Source organism: Silene latifolia, chromosome 2 (assembly GCF_048544455.1).
Source record: "Silene latifolia isolate original U9 population chromosome 2, ASM4854445v1, whole genome shotgun sequence".
Classification (NCBI taxonomy): domain Eukaryota; kingdom Viridiplantae; phylum Streptophyta; class Magnoliopsida; order Caryophyllales; family Caryophyllaceae; genus Silene; species Silene latifolia.
The window spans coordinates 45,194,668-45,218,219 of NC_133527.1; the positions used below are offsets into that span (position 1 = coordinate 45,194,668).

Below are 23,552 nucleotides of genomic sequence, written 5' to 3' on the forward strand. Positions count from 1 at the left end.
CACCCCCTCTGAGCTGCCACCCACCTCTCGTCCCTCTGAGCCGTCCCATTTGGATCCCGCACCTCACCATGCAGCTCTCCTCCATAGCCCCCTCCATCGATCTCATGAAGCACATCATGGACCCGTTTAATGATGCCAACCGGATTGGTCCCCACCCCATCGAAGACCACCTTATTTCGGTGCTCCCAAATAGCCCAACAAACCACCATGAATCTCCCTTGTTCCCTAATCCCAAGTTCCTTCCACCTCGCCTCAACCCAGTCTCGCACTCGTCCTCCCTCTAACTCGCCCTCACACCCCCATCCCATGCCATCCCAAACCTGTTGAGCCACCCAACAATCCCGAATAATATGAAGACTCGACTCGAAATGTGAATGACAAAAAGAACAAAAAGGATACTCACCTCCAATTCGAGCTACAATATTCGCTTTCGTTGCCAAAGCTTCGCAACACAGTTGCCAGAAGAAAAGTTTGATGCGAGGCCAAACCGGTACGTTCCAGAGTCGATTCCAAAGCCACTTCTCGCGCTCCCAGTCAGACGTTTCCCCCATATCAAAGTTTTCCCCTGCAAGCCGACAATAGGCCGATTTCACGGTGTAAATGCCATCCCGCTCCGCACACCAATACCAATCATCCCGAGGCCGATTAATACTAAGCCGTATGCTGGCCACCCTAGAGCACTCAAAGGGCAAGAGTACTTGATTAAGCTTCTCGTCATTCCACCCACCAACCCCGTCAGCTAATAAGTCCGCAACCACCCAATTTTCGCACCCCTGCGGGCACGGGGATAAAACCTTACCCGTATGGGTACCAGGTATCCAAGCGTCTCCCCAAACCCGAGTAGATAAGCCATCTCCAATGCGACGACGAAATCCACTAAACACCGCATCTCTCGCTTCAATGATCCCCCTCCACGTATAACTGGGATTTTTTTCCAATGCTTGTCGACATCAGCTCCTCATTAGGTTAATATTTCGCCTTCATAATCCGCGCCCAAAGACACTCCGGTTTAGTTATAAGCCTCCACACTTGTTTTCCGAGCAATGAGAGATTGAACAACCTGAAGTCTCTGAAGCCCATACCTCCTTTGCACTTGAGTTGACACAATTTATGCCACGCCACCCAGGATAAGCCACGCTTCCCATCTCCATGACCCCACCAAAACCGTGATACCATCGACTTGAGATCGTTGCAGAAATTTGCGGGAATTTTAAAAATACTCATAACATAGGGGGATGCATTAGGGTTAACTAAGGGCTAAACTAGTAATTACACTTTTTAGATTGAGCAGGGAGGAGCCGGTATTTTTTGAAGGAAGGGCTTCTTTCTTTGTAGCTTGGAGAAGACGAAATTGCGCTGTACTGGAATCCGTGCGTTTTGGAGTCGGGACGGGCGGATTCTGGCGGTGGAACACGGGCGTCTTTGGAGGAATCCGGGCGTATTCTGGTGGCTGCTAACCCGAGCGTCTTTGGAGGAAAACGCACGGATTGTGCTTGTGGAGGACGGGCGGATTATGGAGAAACCGCTCGGATTGTACCTTAGCAATCTTTCTTCTTCTTTTCTTCCCTTTTCTTCATAAAATCCTTGGGGATTTCCTCGGGGACTCAAGGATCCTTTCTCAACATTGCTCATCTACTATAATATGTACAAAGGCCTTCTAATTTTGTCTCTCCTTGATGCTTGGTCATTGGATTCGATCAATTTAGTCTTATTTTGCCATGAAAATGCAAGATTCTTACTCCTTTCCTACCAAGGGATCAAAATCTCAAGGAATATGCAAAACAAAGAACTAAAGATAATAAATGACCCAAATATGCACTAAAAAGCATGGGAACAAGGCTAATTCGGGGGCTAAATATGCGCTAATTATGGTCACATCAATAGACAAATCTCATTTGACAAACACCAAATGAGGTTTGTCTAATACCACATCATTCAACACACAAACCTCAATACAAAAATAGACAAACCTTCTTAGACCATGTTTATCAGCTGTTCTTGCAGCCCTATCTAGAGTCATAGACCTAGCTCTAACATTAAAATATTAATATATATTACTTAACCTACTAACAAGACTTCGTTCTTGATTTTGCTATTTTATCAAGCCCTCCCTTAACCTACTTAACATCACATATATTTTATTATAAAATCCTTACATCATAAATTATTTTGATAATAGTGATAAAAAAATATTTGATATTAGTATGAATTAAGTTTTCTAGCGAAGAAAAATACGAAAAATAAACACGGTTTTATTAAATAAGATATGTTACAACATATAATTGTGATTGTGATTTTAAAATAAATTAATTTTTGATATTTTATTACTCTCTCCTATTCACTATATTCTTCCCTATTTCTTTATTCGGGTTTTCTTCCCTATTTCCTTTTTTGGGTTGATTTGTGTGGTCCAAATTAAATTGCATGTGGGGTAGTGTATTTTGTGTGGTCCAAATTCACTTTCTTATTTCTTGTGCAAAAAGGAAAGGGGAAGAATATAGTGAATATGAGGGAGTATAAGATATATTACTGACAAACTCTATTACGAAAAGTGACAAAATTCAAAATAATTAATTTTTGGTCCAAAATTTTAAAATAGATTAAGATTAACATATAATTGTGATTGTGATTTTTTTTTTGAAATTTTGTAGTTTTTATGATTTTTTTAATTTTTATTTTAGATATTAGTGAGTGGAGAAATAAATGGAATTAAAATGAACTATAAAATATAGCAAATGTGGTCTCTATTTGTAGGGTATTAAGTGCTAAGAATATTGGTATAATTTTTATATATTTTTAAGAGTAATTTAATAATTACTCCCTTTTAGAAACCACTTTTCTAAAATTACTCCCTTTTGAAATTTTTTTAATAATTTACTCACATAAAATGTTCTCAGGTTAAAAATTGCACCCAATTAGACTTTAAGGTGAAAAGTTGTGTTTTAGGACCGTTATGCCCCTTTGCTAATATTTAGACAGCTTTAAACAACCCACCTTCTCACTTTTTACTTCATCTTTCAGATTTAACATATTCAAACTCAAAATTTAACCCTAAAATCTCCCCCAAATTAATTTGGGTTGAACTTTATTGCTTTGTATTAATGGTTAATTAATTCAATATCAGATACGAGTTCCAGATGCAGTATGGATCAATTGGATAGTCATTTGGGGCCACTCTTGGCTATGCACAAGCGGTTCATGAAAAGCGAGTTCTTGCATTCATTGGTGTTGGGTTCCTTATGTTGATGATAACATGCCCATTTGATTTGTGTTATCTTAGTTTACCTTTTCAGGATTAATGATGTAATCAAGCTTGGATTAAGAAGTGTTGAAGTTGTTATTAATCCCATTGTATTTAGTCGAGTGTCATCTAATGTACAAGCAAGAAAGTAGAGTATACTAGAGTAATAGAAACAGTCCAGACGACTGTTGCTTTCACACGCAAACAGCTGTTTGGATTATGCCACAACTCGTAAAAACTTGAAGCTCCCTTTTATCTTTCAAAAGCTTTCACGTGACTTTTATTTTCAAAGATAAAAAATCAGATTTTTATTAAAGAGTAGTCTTCATTAAAGAGTGGTTTGAATTATTCAAAATATTTCCTCTTTGTGCAAATTCAATCCTTTGGTCTTTAAGAAAACAAGAAATACTTTTTGCCATATTTGTGATAACTTGTCATCATGTGACTTGTCTCACATCCTTTGTTTTCTGATTTTGCATGAGCATTTAAGGTTATCTTTTAAACCTTCTTTCTCTATTCTTACCCTTGCAAAAGACCCCTCTTTGGTGCAAGTTTTGGGTGGTTGCTATTGCCCTTCACATGTGAGGTCTTTGACCCTTCAAAACCCTAGCAACCCCTTCACTCACCTCCTCTATATAAACCGTGTCCCTCCTCATTAAATCCCCAAGACTTTTCTGAATTAATTCTTCCAACTTTGCAAATCATTTTCAAAGCTTTAAAATCGTGTTTGTTTGCAAAATCCTTTAAAAGTCTTCAAGTGTCTTCAGTTTCTACAGTCGTGGCTACTGTTGCTTTATAATACTAAACTCTCTTGCTTAAGAATTGTTGATCTTGTAAAAGTTGTCCATCTCTATTCTTTGTTAAGAATGTGTTAGTGGAAACTTGATCCTATAACATTCTAAGTGTGTTAGTAGAGTTTAGGACGGAGTAGTCTTTAACTCTTGACAACCGGAGTAGGTTGTGAGTTGGCAACCGGAGTAGGTTGTGAGTATTGAGTTCTAGGACGGAGTAGTCCTTTAACTCTTGGCAATCGGAGTAGATTGCGAGTTAGCTTGTCATAAGAACGGAGTAGTTCTTGTACTAGCTTTGCAACCGGAGTAGGTTGGCGTCTTTTATTACAAGGGTCTTTTAGTTGTCGGAGTAGATCACTAAAGGAAAGTAATAAAAAGGTAGATTGGACGTAGGCACTTGAGTATTTGCCGAACCAATTCAAAAATCCCGTGTTCAAGTGCTTACTTTATTTCCGCTGCTTTATACTTTGTTTGTTTGTTTTGTTTCGCTTAAACTTAGAAGTAACAGTTCATCATACTGTCGCATTTGGTCTGCAGTCACATTTCACAAACTGAGACAAATAGATACAGTCAGAACGATTGTTGCTTTCATACTTCAGCAAACATTCATAGTGATACTTGTTCAATCTTTCAATATTATTCAAAGTATCCTCTAATCTCCTTTGTTCTCTTAACTTACCTTAATCCAATAAAGTTGAAGTTATAAATTTTTTAAAAAGGGTACCTAATTCACCCCCTCCCCCTCTTAGGTACTTGAATCCATAAACTCAACAATTGGTATCAGAGCCTCGTGCTCTTGATAGAGGCTAATCCCCTTAGAGTTTGATTCGTGGGTAATGGATTCCGAGAAACACTCCAAGATCCCGGTCTTTACCGGTTCGAATTTTGGATGGTGGAAACTCAAAATGGAACATTACATCAAAAGTATCGATTATCAATGTTGGAACATCATCCAAAATGGACCTCTTGCCATTGAGGAAACCGATATTCTTAACGGTTTCACCAAGACAAAAGAGGAAAGAAATTACAATGAGAACGACTTCAAGCTTGCCGAAAAGAATTCCAAAGCAATGTCGATTCTTCAACGTTGTGTTGGTGAGGGGGAAGTTAGTCGAATCTCCGGATGTCCTACGGCAAAATCTATTTGGGATTCCCTTGTACTTGCATATGAAGGGACGTCCCAAGTAAGAAAACACCGTATTGACCTTCTCATGCAACAATATGAGATGTTTAGAATGTCAAAGGACGAGTCTTTAAATAGTTTTTCTTCTCGTTTTTCTTGTATCATTAATGAGCTTAATAGTCTAGGAAGGAATTTCGAGTCCGAAGACACCATTCGAAAAATCCTTCGTAGTCTAACTCCTAAATGGCAACCTAAAGTCACCGCCATAGAGGAAGCCAAAGACTTGTCAACCTTATCTCTTCATGAACTAATGGGATCACTAATGGCTCACGAGTTTAACCTCGATAAGCATTCTAGTGAGTCATCAAAGGGAAAGAGTCTCGCCCTCACATCTTCTCCAAGTGATGAAGAAGATGAGGAGGAAGACGAGTTTGCTATGTTCACAAGGAACTTAGCCGGGTTGGTCAATGGACAAGGAAACAAAGGGTTCACTAATAATTACTCGAAAAAACGCTTTCCTAAGAGACGACCTACTTCCACCGTGGGATGCTTTAAATGTGGTGATAAAACTCATCAAATTAAAGAATGTCCCAAGTGGGAAGAAATCAAATCTAAGGAAAGAAGAGAAAAGGTTAAAAAGGACTATAAACATAGAGTCATGAGTGCTATATGGGGAATGTCCGACTCCGAGGAAGATGAGGAACTCATCGAGGAGGAACTTGAGGCTAAAATGTGTATTGCAAATCATGGTAAAGAAAAAGTCTCAAAAACCTCAAAACTTGAACACTTAAGATGCCTCATGGCTAACCCCGACGATTCCGACTCCGATTCCGACAACGAGGTAAATCATCTAAAGGCCAAGGCTAGAACTTACTCCAAAGAGAAAGTATATAAGCTTCTTGACCAACTTTTTGATAAATGTCGGTCTCAAACTAATAAGCTTGATATAATGCAAAATGAGATTGAGGAAATTGCTCAAGAGAACTTTAATCTGAAAAATGAACTAAAAGCAGCAACAGATTCAGCATCACATGTCACTTCGAGGCATATAATGAAGTCAAAAGAGTCAACAAGTTAAACAAACATTTGACTAAAGAACTAGAGCGTCTTAGGTTGACCCCCACGGACGTCTCTGACCTTGAAAATGTCAACACAACTTTGGTGATGCAAGTTTCTCAACTAACCAAGGAACGTGATGATCTTTTGAAGGTCAAAGATGATCTTGAAAATGAGATCTATGACCTTGTAGTTGAAGTTGTAGACTTAAGAGAAACAAAGTATCTAAGATCTGTTGCTTCGACCACGATTTAGACAAATCTAAAAGAAAGAGTGAATGGTTGGAAAATGAAAACGAGTGTCTTAAGAGTGAGGTTGTTTGTCTCAAGAACGAAATAGAAGATCTCCATGATAGGCTTACCTTCTTTCAAAAAGGTATGCCCGAATGTAGCACTTCTAGCTCTTCTCCTCACCCAGATCCGATGAAGTCGTTGATCTAAACAAAAGACTTGACAAGATGACATCTAAATATGAAGAGTCCAAAGAAAAAATCATATATCTTGTGTCTAAGCTCAACAACCACACCCATGACTTCATTGTTGAGAAAAGATTGTCCATAGAAAGTGACAACGATGATGAACTCAAAAGAGAAAAAGAAAAGAATTTGCATCTCCTCTCACGTGTCAACGACTTGACCAATGAACTTGTTAATGCTAAGAACATCACTGAAAAATGGGAAGGAAGTCAAACCGTGTTAAACTTCCTCACGAATCAAACCGAGAAATGTGAGAAATCCATTTGGTTTGGGGTTCAAATGGAGCAGTCGGATGTTGTTGCATCCAGAAGCCTAAAAATGATTTTAGAGGAAGGAAGTATGTAGGTCTTCCCGAATACATCATTTGCAATTATTGTGGTGACGATGGTCATGTTTTTAATGGATGTACAAAACGATTTGATGACATTGATAAAAACACCAAAACATTAAAAGAAATGAACATTAAGAAAGACACCACAAGTTATGTTGATCACAAAAAGGGACCCAAATTCATTTGGGTTCCTAAACTCAAAAACTAATCTTGTGTAGGGCTTGGTGAGAGGCGGCCGCAATTGGTACTTGGATAGTGGATGCTCTCGTCACATGACGGGTGATAGAAGCCAATTCCTCTCACTTAAAGCGTATGATGGTGGCACGGTAAGGTTTGGTGACAACAAGAAAGGTGAAGTAATTGGTATTGGAAAAGTTGGTAAGTCATCCTTACTTTGTGTCGACAATGTGCGGCTTGTCAAAGGTTTGAAACATAATCTCCTTAGCATTTCTCAACTTTGTGATAAGGGTAATGTTGTTGAATTTCGTGCCAATATGTGTCGAATTTTTGATGCCACTACTAATGAACTAATACTCGAAGGAAGACGTGTCAAAGATGTTTACTTAACTAATTTGAACTCTCTATCCGGTCACACCATGTCTTGCATGAGTGTAATGAACAATGATCCTTGGTTATGGCATAAAAGGTTTGGTCATGTTAGTACAAAAACTCTTAATACCCTTAAAAGACTTGACTTAGTTGAAGGTATTCCTAATATAAAGTTTGATTTTGATAAAGTATGTGATGAATGTGCTAGAGGTAAACATGTTAGAAGTTCCTTTAAATCCAAAAGAATTATGAGTACATCTCAACCTTTGCAACTTTTACATATCGACTTGTGTGGACCAATGAGAACTAAAAGTAGAGGTGGTAGTCGTTATGTGTGTGTCATTGTTGATGATTACTCTAGGTTCGTTTGGGCACTCTTCCTAAGCTCTAAGGATGAGACATTTGATGAGTTTCTAATTTGGTTAAAGAAGATCCAAAATAAACTTGGTTTAAAACTTGTTTCAATGAGAACCGATCATGGAACCGAATTCGAAAACTCATCATTTGGTGCTTATTGTGATGACAATGGTGTAGACCATAACTTCTCGGCTCCTAGAACCCCACAACAAAATGGTGTGGTTGAAAGGATGAATAGAACCCTTGAAGGAATGGCTAGAACAATGTTGTTAACTAGTAAGTTGCCTAAGAATTTTTGGGCCGAAGCGGTAAATACCGCTTGCTACATTCATAATCGTGTCATGATAAGGAGTATATTGAATAAAACTCCCTATGAATCATTACGTGGAAGAAAACCCAACATTTCATATTTTAGATGTTTTGGAAGCAAATGTTTTGTTCACAACAATGGTAAAAACAATTTGGGTAAGTTCGATCCACGTAGTGATGAAGGAGTATTTATTGGGTACTCCGATCATAGCAAGGCCTATAAAATTTACAATAAACGAACCTTGTTAATTGAAGAAAGCATCCATGTCATTTTTGATGAATCTAGTGTGCTTGGACAGGTACAACACATGGATGATAATGATGAGGATGAGGATGATGAGTTTGAGATTGGTCTTGTTCGAAAGGACTTTGTATTCACGGATGAAGAAGCTCCCAAAGATCGAATTGCAATGCACACGTAGACTGTCGCCTTCAAAGGAAATCAAGCAATTCGGGGGGAACACGTAGCACCTCTGCTCATCGTTTCTTCTCTCGAAGCAACAGACCAACGATCGTTGCTTCTACCTCCGAATCAAGAAAACCAAAACAGTGAGGATGAAGAACCTTCCAGGCCAATAAGTAATACCATCCTTTGTGGATCGATGTCTTTGAGGGGGAACAAGGAACCATTGTTCCAAAGAAGTGGAAACATCAAAGCTCTCATCCACTCACTAATCTCACAAGTGATCTCAACTCGGGAATTCGAACAAGATCATCCCTCAACAATCTCGCTCATCTCAATGAGTATTGTGCCCACAATGCGTTCCTTTCTCAAATTGAACCTTCAAATGTGATCGCCTTGGATCGATGCAGATCGGTTGCTTGCCATGCAAGAAGAACTTAATCAATTCAAAAGGAATGAGGTATGGCACTTAGTCCCTAGACCGCCTAATCGTACCGTCATTGGTACTAGGTGGGTCTTTCGCAACAAGCTTGATGACTCGGGAAAAATCGTAAGGAACAAGGCTAGACTAGTGGTGCAAGGTTATAACCAACAAGAGGGTATTGATTACGATGAAACCTATGCACCGGTAGCTAGACTTGAGGCCATACGATTGCTTATAGCTTTTGCGGCTCACAAAGGCATTAAACTCTTCCAAATGGATGTCAAAACCGCTTTCTTAAATGGATATTTGGAAGAAGATGTCTTTGTAGAGCAACCACCGGGTTTTGAGAACAATGACTTGCCTAACCATGTTTTCAAATTAGACAAAGCTCTTTATGGTTTAAAACAAGCACCTAGGTGTTGGTATGATAGATTATCTAAATTTCTTATTGAAAATGGTTTTAAAAGAGGCTCCGTTGACAAAACATTGTTCTTAAAGCAACGATCCAGTTGAACTGTTGGTTGTACAAGTATATGTTGATGACATTATATTTGGTGCAACAAATGAACTCCTTTACTTATATTTTTCGGAACTAATGAAATCGGAGTTTGAAATGAGCATGATGGGTGAGCTAGGATTCTTCCTTGGGCTCCAAATTAAGCAATCAAAGGATGGAATCATGATCCATCAACAAAAGTATATTAAGGAAATGCTTAAGAAATTTGGGATGACTAATGGTAAGCCTCATGATACACCTATGGTAGCCGGGTCCAAATTGGACAAAGATGAACTCGGTAAGAATGTTAGTGATAAGGTGTATAGAGGTATGATAGGCTCACTTCTCTACTTGACCGCAAGTCGTCCCGACATTCTCTTTAGTGTATGCTTATGCCTTATGTGCTAGGTTCCAAGCAAATCTGAAAGAATCACATTTCAAAGCCGTTAAACGAATTCTTCGGTATTTGATTGGAACACAAAATCTTTACCTATGGTACCCCTTATATTGTCCTTTTGATCTTATAGGCTTTTCGGATGCGGACTATGCGGGGTGCACGGTGGATAGAAAGAGTACCTCCGGAATTGCAACGTTCTTGGGTCCTTGCTTGACTTCTTGGGCCTCAAAGAAACAAAACACGGTAGCTCTTTCTACGGCCGAAAGTGAGTACGTTAGCGCGGCACATTGTTGTTCTCAACTCCTTTGGGTAAAACAACAACTCTTGGATTTTGGTATTATTTTTGACTCCATTCCTTTAATGTGTGATAATACGAGTGCAATAAATATTTCCAAAAATCCTATTCAACACTCTAAAACCAAACATATTGATATTCGTCACCATTTTATTCGAGATCATGTGGAAAAAGGACATATTAAACTTATCTTTTGCAAAACCGAAAATCAAATTGCCGATATTTTTACTAAGCCACTTGCAAGAGAACATTTTGAGAAATTTAGGCTAGAAATTGGGTTAATTAATAGCTCGTGAATTTTAGTGTGAGTTTTACAAAATTCCTTAATTGATTAAATTAAAATTGGATATATGTTATTAAGTGTTCTAAGTGCATTGACATCATGTTTTGACCAAAAATTGACACCGTATTTGTGAGTCGGTAATCACTCAACCTCATATCTAAATTTACGTTTATTATATGCTACCTTGCGCTTTTATTTCGAGTGATTAAATGTGTTTAAGTTGGGCCAACTACCTCACTTTCCTCATTTATTGGGCCATTTACTCCATTCAACCCACTTCCTATCCCTAACCTACCGTCCAAATCCACTAACCCACCATCTCTTCATCTCCCAAATCCTACCATCTCACCTACCCACTAACCTACTTTAACCCACCATGGTAAAAACATCTTTCAACACAACAATACCAATCAAACCCACAAGAATGACCTCACCACCCATCACATCTGACCCACCAACAACAACAACTCCAATAGATTACGGTGAAAAGTAGAGGTCGGAAGAAAAGTACTGTTGTCCCAAGCTCTTCCTCTGAAACGGTTACGGTGAATGTCGATGAAATTGAAGAAACTCCAATTGATTTGAATGAGGATCCGACTAAGTCTACTGAGTTAGATCCGATTCCGGCAAAGAAAGCTAACAAAAGAAAGGAGAAAGCTACCTCATCGTCGCAAAGGTCTATGTGAAACAAAGAACCAAACAACTACATGTTCTACATGTGCATCAAGAGATGATCGGGAAGTTGGTTAGAAAAACGGAGATAGATGAAATTGAAAATTGAAGTTGGTTGGAAGATTGAAAAAAAAAAAAAAAAAAAAAAAAAAAAAAAAAAAAAAAACAAGGGAAGGCTATATATGGGAAATGTCAAAGTGATTATTGGAAACGAGATAGATGAAATTGAAAACTGCGACGGTCTTGAGAAAAGAAGTAAAGCAAAAATTTGGAAGAAATTGAATGGAAGTCACAGTGCAAGCCACTGTTTCTATGCTCAAAGGTCTAGATCAAAGGAAAGTATGAGAAGATGATGTTCTTTCTCGATACATACCTTGGTGGTTTCAATATACAAAGCCCAATGCAACAGTAGAGATGACTGTTACTCAGACCTTCTTTGTCAAACCTCAACCTTTTTCAATCCTCTTCATTATCCTCAAAATTGATGACCAAACTTCCGCACTCTAAATTTGACCATAATCAAATTTGTCTTCTGCCTTACCTTGCTTTTGTCCCACCATGTTGTGCCCTTCTAAGACTATTCTCTTTACTTGTCATCTTGATGCTTGGTGGTTTATATTAAACTCTATTTAGCCATGTTGAACTTTGATTAACTTATGTTTAATCTTTGTTTATGTTGACCTTGTTACCTTGTTACAATTACATGTGTCTTTTTGTGTTTTCTTGTGAAATATCTGCACTCTAATGCTTTTGACATCCCTATCCGTTTGATGATGTCAAGAGGGGGAAAAGGTAAACTCATGCTTTGAATCTCTTTGCTTATTAATTAAACTAATGGCTTGTCTAACCTTCTTAGCTTGATTCTTGTTTGGGGCAATGTAAAATTGTCATGATAGTTTGATTCTAGCTTTTGCCTTGGTAAGGTAATATTGTCCCTTCTCTATCATTTGATCTTGCTTGTTTAAAAATCTTGAATCAAGGTGTTTACATTGCTTATACATTCGTTTGGGGCTTGTCATCATCAAAGGGGGAATTTGTTGGGTTCCTTATGTTGATGATAACATGCCCATTTGATTTGTGTTATCTTAGTTTACCTTTTCAGGATTAATGATGTAATCAAGCTTGGATTAAGAAGTGTTGAAGTTGTTATTAATCCCATTGTATTTAGTCGAGTGTCATCTAATGTACAAGCAAGAAAGTAGAGTATACTAGAGTAATAGAAACAGATCCACGACGATCGTTGCTTTCACACGCAAAAAATTGTTTGTTTGGATTATGCCACAACTCGTAAAAACTTGAAGCTCCCTTTTATCTTTCAAAAGCTTTCACGTGACTTTTATTTTCAAAGATAAAAAATCAGATTTTTATTAAAGAGTAGTCTTCATTAAAGAGTGGTTTGAATTATTCAAAATATTTTCTCTTTGTGCAAATTCAATCCTTTGGTCTTTAAGAAAACAAGAAATACTTTTTGCCATATTTGTGATAACTTGTCATCATGTGACTTGTCTCACATCCTTTGTTTTCTGATTTTGCATGAGCATTTAAGGTTATCTTTTAAACCTTCTTTCTCTATTCTTACCCTTGCAAAAGACCCCTCTTTGGTGCAAGTTTTGGGTGGTTGCTATTGCCCTTCACATGTGAGGTCTTTGACCCTTCAAAACCCTAGCAACCCCTTCACTCACCTCCTCTATATAAACCGTGTCCCTCCTCATTAAATCCCCAAGACTTTTCTGAATTAATTCTTCCAACTTTGCAAATCATTTTCAAAGCTTTAAAATCGTGTTTGTTTGCAAAATCCTTTAAAAGTTTTCAAGTGTCTTCAGTTTCTACAGTCGTGGCTACTGTTGCTTTATAATACTAAACTCTCTTGCTTAAGAATTGTTGATCTTGTAAAAGTTGTCCATCTCTATTCTTTGTTAAGAATGTGTTAGTGGAAACTTGATCCTATAACATTCTAAGTGTGTTAGTAGAGTTTAGGACGGAGTAGTCTTTAACTCTTGACAACCGGAGTAGGTTGTGAGTTGGCAACCGGAGTAGGTTGTGAGTATTGAGTTCTAGGACGGAGTAGTCCTTTAACTCTTGGCAATCGGAGTAGATTGCGAGTTAGCTTGTCATAAGAACGGAGTAGTTCTTGTACTAGCTTTGCAACCGGAGTAGGTTGGCGTCTTTTATTACAAGGGTCTTTTAGTTGTCGGAGTAGATCACTAAAGGAAAGTAATAAAAAGGTAGATTGGACGTAGGCACTTGAGTATTTGCCGAACCAATTCAAAAATCCCGTGTTCAAGTGCTTACTTTATTTCCGCTGCTTTATACTTTGTTTGTTTGTTTTGTTTCGCTTAAACTTAGAAGTAACAGTTCATCATACTGTCGCATTTGGTCTGCAGTCACATTTCACAAACTGAGACAAATAGATACAGTCAGAACGATTGTTGCTTTCATACTTCAGCAAACATTCATAGTGATACTTGTTCAATCTTTCAATATTATTCAAAGTATCATCTAATCTCCTTTGTTCTCTTAACTTACCTTAATCCAATAAAGTTGAAGTTATAAATTTTTTAAAAAGGGTACCTAATTCACCCCCTCCCCCTCTTAGGTACTTGAATCCATAAACTCAACAATTGGAGATGGTAGTTTTCCGGTAAGAAGTTTATCCTTGATTCTTGTATCACAATTAACCTTTCATGAAACACCAAGATTGCATTTTTACCTTGCTGATTGAATTTATTCATGATTTTTCTAGGTGACTATGTGGTCAGAAGACCATCATCTTCCTGATCAACTATGGTGGATACAACTCATACAAGTATTTTGTGAAGAACATCATTTGAGGATTTGTGTTACTCGTATCTGGCGAAGTTTTTGGGTCGGCATTAAACCAACAGGTATTTTGTGAAGAGGAACTGGTGAATGCTATTGAGACAGCTATTGGACCGAAGACGGATTGCCTCTGCTTTATCGAGGTGACTGTGCACAAAGACGACACAAGCAAAGAGCTTCTCGAATGGGGTACACGACACAACAAAACACCTTAATTTCTGGGATCAAAGCCCCTAATTTCTGGGTTTGAAACCCCAATCAATCCTAATTGGGGAAAATTATAAGAAAAGGGAAGAATTGAAGTTGATGAATGAAGTGAGGAGTATAAGGGATAGAGAAGACATGAAGTATATAAAAGATGAAAGAAGGGCATTTTCGTCATAAAAGTAGACTTAAAATCAGAAATTTCAAATATTGACGGAATATGTCACCGGAGTGTCAAATTGGGTGCAATTTTTGACCTGAGAACATTTCATGTGAGTAAATTATTAAAAAAAAATCAAAAGGGAGTAATTTTAGAAAAGTGGTTTCTAAAAGGGAGTAATTATTAAATTACTCTATTTTTAATGTTCAAAATTAAAATTATGTGCATTTTAAGAAAATAAAGCTAAGTTTTGAGTAAATTTAAAACATATTTCCCCTCCTCTCTGTACGTGTTGTTATTTCATTTGCTGTGGAATTGTTTTTCTAGTGCTATTGCGTGCGTGAGTGTTGTTCCCACTTGTATGCTCTGGAACCCGAGTTATATAATAAAGTTTTCGAGTTTTGTTTTAAAGAAGTCGAGCTATACCATCAAATTTCTGAACTCACTCACTTAAACATAAAAAAAAAAAAATTAACTTTAAGAATGCTCAAAAAAATTTACACATAAGCTCGATAAGATATAACTTGGTTGTATGATGCTATTGTACCACTGGAGGTATAATGTTATTTGTGGAGTTGTGGAGAGACGTTCCAAAAATCGGTGTGGGTGTTCCAAACTGGAACGCTTGGAACGCAAATAAGAAGACCTGGTCTATATTTTAGGTTTTGTTTCCTTTTATTTTTTATTTACTATTTTGTCTTTATTCAAGCCCTAAAACTAGTTAGACCTACCCATAAACATAGTCTTAAATATAAACAAACTTCATAAACCTATACTACATGGGGTCCACCATCACTCACAACCAAAAACACAAACTGTATATAAAATTGTAACCATTCTCATGTATGAACCTCAATCCGCATTCCCAACAATAGAGAGGTTTATCAATAAACATCTAAAAAATACATAAACCTTTGTTGACAAACCTCTATTGTTGATGCCCTTAGTCTCTACTTGCTTTGTCTCTCCATTACCACAGTCAAGCAAGAAGCTTATGAAACTAGGACCCAAAAGAATACGCATTATCAGAATAGACTTGCTATAATTAGACATTAGCTGATTTCAAGCTGCTATACTAGAACTAGACATAACATATCCAGATGAAGTGGAGCTTATTCTGTTTTCATCATTCAACTGAATTCGATTAGCAATACTATTCAAGCAAAGAGTACCCTGGCACTTGTTGAGGCTCTCTGGAAGCTCGACACATACTTGACAAATTCCAGCTCCTCGTCTCTTGTTAACAGATGCTTAGTGGGGACAATTACCAATTTGTCTAAGATAGTTGCGGCTTTGAGTAAGAACGAAACTAGATGAAGCTGACGATTCCAAGGTTTGACATATCCATGGAGAGTGACAGTCTTAAGTTTTGGCATCACACAATCTGAAGAAAATTCTAAAGGGGGCATATCGAATCTGGCCTCCAAATCCTGATGTATACATAAACTGGAGGTACTGAACACACTATTACTCGTTATCTCTGCACTTGTATATATAATGAGTTCCTCCAAGTGTATTGAACTTCTCATCAATTGATAAAACCCTAAAATACAGCTTTCACAGGACACCCACAATTCCAAAATTAAACGCTTCCATCTAATTTCCAAAAGATGCAAATCATCAATGAGTTTGAGCCGATGGAGAAATGGCTGAAATGGATGGAAATGGACAGTAGTATCAGTAATTAAAATCTCAACCACACTCTGTTACGTCATAGACAAATCAAACCAAACATATATTATCAATAAACAAGGGGAGTGATAACGCCCCTGAAAAATCAACTGTGACCCTCAATGTACATGAGTGTACGATTAAAATAACTTACTTTCAAAGACGGAATTGAGTGACACAATTGTTTTGCGAGTGATATTATCTGCATACTAAATAAGGGATCTTACCCCTCGTAGGCCTTAAGCACGGAAGGAAGGTAAAGCATTATAATTTTATAGAGAAAAACCAGGAACTTACCTCAGAAGCTTTACGTGACAATTGAAAAACTTGAGCACCTTCAAACTTCCTAAAGAATATATTAAACATTCTACAATCGTCCTCGTCGTCGAGATCATGGATAATATTTTTAAGGTACATATTGCGCACAGATGAAACATCAAGGACATGTGGTATCCGATCTATTTCCAGATCCAAAGTTTTAAGGTTGGGGAGATCAAGCACCAAAGGATCCTCATTTTCATAACGATCGAAAACAAGAAGAGAGAATTTATTAATGTTTGGAGCACTAAACCTCAGTTTCTTTATACAATAAATATAATTAATCGATAGTTCTTGTAAGGAAGGGCAGCCAGATATAAACTGTTGAAGTCCCGCCTCACAAATAGTAACGCTGTCAAGTAAAAGCTGCTTTAGAGATCCCAAGTTGACTTGAAGTTGGGGTGGAATACGGCAATATTGGAGTTCAAGGTTAACAAGAGATTGACTTGTGAAATCAGGAAGGTTAGTTGGAGGGAACTGGCAAAAAACATCATAGAAAGCAATTTCCTTTGCTTGTTTATCCAAGGCAAACCTCAAACACCGTGTTATATCATCACCAATCTCCCTACTTCCGCTCACATAATCACCCCCTAAATGTAAATGAAATTTATCAATGAGGGATCTTTTGTGAAGCGCCACCACATTGCGGAGGAAAATGTTGAACCGCCAAACTTCATTGTGTGGCCATTGATTGTTTGGAACCAAATTTTTGAGGACTTCATAAAGATCACAATTAAGAATAGGGACCAAAGTCCAAAGGTTTCGGAAACGGCGAAGCAAGACAGTTCTAACAGCATCAAGAATGGGCAGAAAAGAAAGAATGTGGACAATAACGTCATCTGGCAGTTCACTCAACCTATCTCTCCCCAAATCAACCTCTGAATAATGCTTACGCTTTCGGGTACTTAATATCATGGTTCTCAAGTGAATACCTAATTATAACAATTTCAACATGAAACGTTTAATTAAGATTTTAGACAACAACAAATCTCAAACTAAACAAGGGTTCATGGAATTGAATACAATGCATATTGAGGTCTCCGTCTCCTGCAAGGCGGTTTTACGCTAATATAGTGTTAAATGGGTCCACAAACAAAGAATTAAAATAAGAAGACGGTGACCAAAAATCCGTTTTACAGAAATTCTTGTGTAAGGCTGCCTTAAACAAGAATATTAAATAGCCTAATTATAAATAATATGAGCCGTCTCAAAGTAATCAAGGGTTGGGAATTGGGATTATCAAAAATAAAGAGTAGAGAAGGAAGAATTTACCTGACGAGGAAGAATGACAAATATTATGAGGAATTGAAGTTGTCTCACCCTCACGGGTAAGTCTTTATAATCCTATTTGTGTGTACTTGGCGTCAATTGTTTTTGCCTTGTTTAGCCCTTCTTGGTGGAGCCCGGTGGAGATGTTAATCAGGTTGAGTTTGGGTTAGGTTAGGTTAAGTAAGGTTTGGATTCGGGTTAAAATCTCGCATCATTTCAAATCAATTGACGGGTCAGGTCAAATTGGATTTGGGTCGTATTATTATTCGGGGTTAGGTTTTTTTATATCGCATTACTTCAATTTTTTAACATCAATTATAGTTTTTGACTATTATTTGGTTTGATTGCTTTATTATTAAATCAAACTTACCAAGCTGAACATTAGATCACTTTCACCTGGATCAATATTGCTTAGTAATTGTCGAGTCATCAATCTTATTGGATTCATATAGGGTCGGGTCGAGTTCGGATCACTCATAATCGAATTATATCAGGTGTTGGGTCCCATACGAGTCAGGTCGAGTCAGTTTTGGGTTTCTATATTTGTGGGTTCTTTCGGGCCGGGTAGGAGGACTTGTTAGGTAGGCTCTTTAGGGGAAAAAAATCAACCTGCAAAGCGTCGTCGACAAATTACTAAATATGGTCGACAATTTGTAATGACCCCCCCCCCCCTCCGCCCCCGACCCCCCCTTATATTAACATCTTTTTTTTTTTCAAGTACGACATTTTTGTAACATCTTTTTTTTCAAGTACGACATTTCTGTCACCACCGCTTCAATTCTGCCACACCAAATTCAAGGAATCGACGACGCAAGTAATCTAAACTAGTTTGATTTTTTCAAAATTTTGTAATTAGTTAGTAGATTAAGATGGTTTAGAACATAATCGTTAATGTTAGAACAAATAACGATTATCGATTAATTGATTCTCTCTCTAAAAATTCTAGAGAGCTTTTCTCTCCCTGGAGAGCTTAAACTTCACTTATTTCTAGCTATCATCATTCCCTACTCCCTCTATATTCATCTTTTTCATCTCCCCAAATTGCATCTACTGCTAAAATGATGCTAAAAACCTCTTAATATTCCTATTTGGTTTACGCTTTGTTCAGCTAAACCTATTAATGTCAGTAATCATTTGAAATTGGGGGCATTAATTAGAGCTCGAAACCCTAATTTCATGTCAGAATCTATTCACAGCTAAATTTATCCAAAAATCTTTCCATATTCCATACCATCATTAACTTCAGTTTGCCTTAATTGGCAGTCTCTTTAACTTAGTCAGCTCGAGGTTTATGCATAACATTCATTGACGATTAGTGAGCAGCTGATTGAAACGTCGGTGAGGATTCCGGAGCTTTTGCGTCTTTCTAGATTGCCTCACTTCACTATTTAATCCACGAGTATGACGGTAGGAATCTCATACTCATCTTCACATTACATCAATCTCCTAAATCCAAAAAGAGAAAGTTCGCCACAAACCACAAAATCAAGCCACTGTTAATTTACAAAATACAAAGAACCAGCGCTCAAGCTTTTCTCGGCAGACAAAAATGGCATCTGGAAATCCGTTTGAGGGTAATGTACAAGGAACAAATGAGCCTGGTTATGAAGTGCATCCCAACATGTTTGATCATCAGGGATTTCAACAGAATTACCCAGCAGCTGAGTTCAATCCTATGAACCCTCTTCATGCGAATATCTGGAGGTTCCCTAGGTCTGGTGGGGTCATCAATGTGGACCCCTCTGAACTAGGAAAATCTAGAGATTTCTGGAGTTGCTGTGTGCTGAGTTTCCTGGTTGATTATCGACTCTTTGAAGCGGATTTGATCAATGATGTGACTAGGAAGAAGTGGACCACTAAGGGGACTGTCACTGCTTTTCGCATGGGTGAGGTCTATGTGTTCCATTGTACTGAAGAAGAGGATATGGAGGGACTGTTGCAGAGGACGATATCAACAATTGATGGAGCTGTTATGGTCTTTTCGAAGTGGTTTCGTGACACAGTGCCGCGTACAGTCAGGTTCCCATATGCGGAGGTCTGGGTGAGAGTTTGTGGGCTTCCCTTTGAATACTTGACTATGCAAGTCGCCCATATTTCTAGTAAGTTGATGAGCCATAATTATCATGTTGAACTATTCCATTTGGTTCCAGATAATGACTACCTAAGGATAAAGGTGTAATACTCCGTATTTGTGAGTCTTCGGGTACTCTATCGAGTAGGCCTTACTCTGTCGAGTAAGGGTAAGTTGCGTTTTAGAAAAGTTTATGACCTGTTGGGTACTCGATCGAGTAACTAGGATACTCGATCGAGTAAGGGGGTACTCGATCGAGTACCTTGGGTACTCGATCGAGTAGCCGGTTTGCGGGGAGTTTTTCTCGGGTTTTGTTAATTATGCGATTAAGATATATAACCTTCGTCGTCATTATTCTAAACACTTTTGCAAAAACCTAATTTACTGTTAAAGAGAGAAAGGAAGTACGTTCTTAATCCTAATCGCAGCGTTAGCAAATCCCGGAGTTTGGAAGGTCGGTTTTCATCGTTGGTTATACCGTTGAGATCCTTGCGTCGAGGGTAAGATCTATGTACCCTTTTTGTTGTCTTTCCTTTGTTTTGGTTAAACCCTAATATAGGGATTTGGGGGTTTTTGAGTAGTATGTGATTTGGTAGCATTTGTATATTGTATGATAGGAGGAGGTTTCGTAGAGGAAGCTTTTTGATACAGCAGTTAGAGATCGTCTGATAGTGTGCTTTCCAGGTAGGATTTCCTACTCAGTATTAGTCCCATAATGGGATGATTGTTGATGTGTTGAGATTGATTGTTTACTATAGTAATTGCATTGTGACGGTTGTGATTGTGATTGTGATTGGTTGTCTAAGTTTCTCGAGGCGTGTCCTCGGCTGAGTGGGGTCACTTGTGGGAGTGGCTTCACGCCCTAGTTTCTCCTTCTGTGGAACCCGCCACAGAAGGGATGTGCACATTAATGGACAGGGTTATCGCTCATTATGAGGAGCGGGGATTTGGTGGGTACGGCTGCGGTCCCCCACTGGCAGGACTGGTCCAGTGGACAGTCGGTGATTGAGATTGTTGGAGTTGGTGTGGTTGTGTGTGTGACAGTTAAGCTGTCTGTTTATCTTATTGTTGATATATATTGAGTTGTGTGATTAGTACTGACCCCGGTTGTTGTTTTGTAAACCTGCGGTGATCCATTCGGGGATGGTGAGCAGATATTGAGCAGGTATGAGATGAGATCTTTGGGATATTTGGGATTGCCACGATCCGATGATAGAAGTCTTCCGTTGTAGCTTAGTAGTTTCTTTACATTTCGAGTTAGAGAAAGAAATGTGATCGGTTTGAGAACATGTATTATACTTTTGGTTTTGGTTTCGAGATTGTAACCTTTTACTAAGTATTTCTATTTAAACGTTGTTTCTTTATTGTTTATTTGATTATCATTGTCTCGGGTAACCGAGATGGTAATATCTTCATACCTGAGTGGTCCTGGTAAGGCACTTGGAGTATGGGGGTGTTACAAATGGTATCAGAGAGACGATCCTGAAACCTGTAACCAATGAACCTAATGAACATAGGGAGTCAATTAAAATGAACCCGGGGTAAAGGTTGTAGGAGCTAATGCAAAGGCTTGGGAGACGTCCTGAAGTCGCGAACTTGCCCTACAATTTTGAACCGGTCACATGGGGGGTGTATGTCAAGGTCGTATGTGTTGTTTGGTTAACTTGTGTGTGAATGTGATGAAATGTGTGTAACCGTTGGGTGTTTGCGGTAGGAAGTTGAGAATGTAAAAGAAAGGTTGATGATATATGTAGAATTGATGTTGGAATGAAAACATGTTGGGTGTTTACAATGTGGCGTTTAATAACATGATATAATGATTTCGTAGATCGTATGAAAAGATGCGTAGCATTATATGCTTAGTTATGATTTAATGTTGGCTTTATAAAGTTTTTAGCATGTTAACATATGATATAGCATGCGGTTAGCGTTTTTGAGTTAGCATGACTCGATCGAGTGGGACTAACTTGATCGGGTGGGTTTTTGACGATTTTGAGTCCAGAATCGTGCTTTTGGGCACTCGATCGAGTACCTCGGGCACTCGATCGAGTAGGGGGTCACTCGATCGAGTAGCCTAGCTACTCGGTCGAGTATGTTAGAGATCAGAAGGTTTGTTTGGGGTCTGATGTTGGGGCACTCGATCGAGTATGTTGGGCACTCGATCGAGTAGCCTGTTACTCAATCGAGTGTGTTTGGGAACTCGATCGAGTAGGGTCTGGGCAGCTTGTTTTCGTGTTTTGAGGTTTTAGCGCGTATGTTTATATCCACCCCTTTTCTGATATAGTTTCAGGATGCCGCCCAAGAAGACTGCTTTGTGTGCGAGAGCTGAGCTTATGAACACAGATGACATCGTTAAGATGTTGGAGCATCAGGATGCTCTCACTGAGGCTTTAAAGACCGTGGGGAAGGATAAGGATAAGGATAAGGAGAAAGAGGTTGATCACTCTAAAATCAGCCTCTATATAGCGAGGTTTAACCCGAAAGAGTACAAGGGGGTTGGGGAGCCGAACCTTCTTGATAGCTGGCTTAGAGAGATGGAGAACATTTTAGATTTGGTTCACTGTCCGATGAGATGAGAGTGGAACAGCTGCATTCTATCCGGGGAGGCGGTGGTAAGTGGTGGGATACGGTGAAGGTGAGTGCTAAGGAGTTGTATGTGAACCAAGGTTTACCTGTTATACCTTGGGAAGAGTTTCGTAGGGCTATGAGAAAAAAGTTTGTACCGGAGCATGTGAGGAGTAAGTTAAGGGAAGAGTTTGACAGTTTTAAGATGACCGCTGAGATGTCTTTGGCCGAGTACTACAGGCAGTTCAATGATAAGTCTAGGTATGCTGAGGATATGGGTTTGAGTGAGGAGAATTTGGCATTGAGGTTTGAGAGGGGGTTGACCCCTAAGATTATGGATAAGTTACCCGTGGGAGTCCTTACTGATGTTAAGGAAGCTTATGAGAGGGCTGGAAGAGCTGAGAGGTTGGTGGAGATGGCTCAGGAGTGGTCAGGTGGTGAGAAAAAGGAAGTCTGAGAGCGAGGGTGGTGTCCAATCTAATCGCAAGAAAGGCAACCACAATCAGTCTAAGGGGTTTTCTTCCTGGGGGTCGGGTTCGATCTTGGGGCTTCCTTTGGGCGTGGCCGTGGAAGTGTTAGTGGTAGTTGGGGAGTGACCTGCTATAGCCTGTGGTGGTGTAGGCCACAAGAGACATGAGTGCACAAGTGCAGGAACCTTCGAGAGACCTGCGCAGAGCTATGCGAGCAATAGACCCGGGTCATGGCCAAACCGGGGAAGTCAGAGTTACCAAAGTGGAGGCAACCGCAACGGCGGTAATTCTTATCAGAAACCACCAACGAACAACAACAACAACCAAGGATTGGGTGCTAAGCCGACCACATCGGCCCAAGATCTTGTCCGGGGAGGTGGACGGAAGACCGTGGAAAGTTATTCATGATGGAGAAGAAAGCGGTGAGGAGGATGCACACGTTATCACCGGTACTTTTCTTGTTAACGGTATTCATACATTTGTTTTGTTTGATTCGGGGGCTTCTCAATCGTTTGTATCTTCGAGTCATGTTAAACGGTTGGGTTTAAGGGTGTATGAGTCCTGTCAAGGTGAGAAAGTTTTTATACCTTCGGGTGAGTCTCGTATCTTGTGGGAGGTTATATAGGGATGTACCTATGATAGTTGGGCAAGTTGATTTCCTGTAGACTTGCTAGAGTTTCCTTTTGACGGTTTTGAGATGATAGTTGGGATGGATTGGCTGGGAAAGTATAAAGCTAAGATAGATTGTCATCAAAAGAAAGTGTCTTTAAGAGGTCCTAAGGGCGTTAGTGTGTCTTATAGT

The 23,552-nt window shown here is 38.9% G+C and overlaps 1 protein-coding gene across 1 annotated transcript; it reads right to left on the bottom strand.

The window, feature by feature from the left end:
* Nucleotides 1–15,182: 15,182 nt before the first annotated feature.
* Nucleotides 15,183–17,728, bottom strand: LOC141642678 (F-box protein At4g09920-like). The gene is made up of 3 exons (XM_074451543.1): nt 17,648–17,728; nt 16,355–17,307; nt 15,183–16,035 (listed from the first exon to the last, which is right to left on the bottom strand). The coding sequence occupies exons 2-3, from the start codon at nt 17,288–17,290 to the stop codon at nt 15,544–15,546; spliced, it is 1,428 nt and encodes a 475-aa protein (XP_074307644.1). The 5' UTR covers nt 17,291–17,307; nt 17,648–17,728; the 3' UTR covers nt 15,183–15,543.
* Between the last annotated feature and the right edge of the window lie 5,824 nt (nt 17,729–23,552).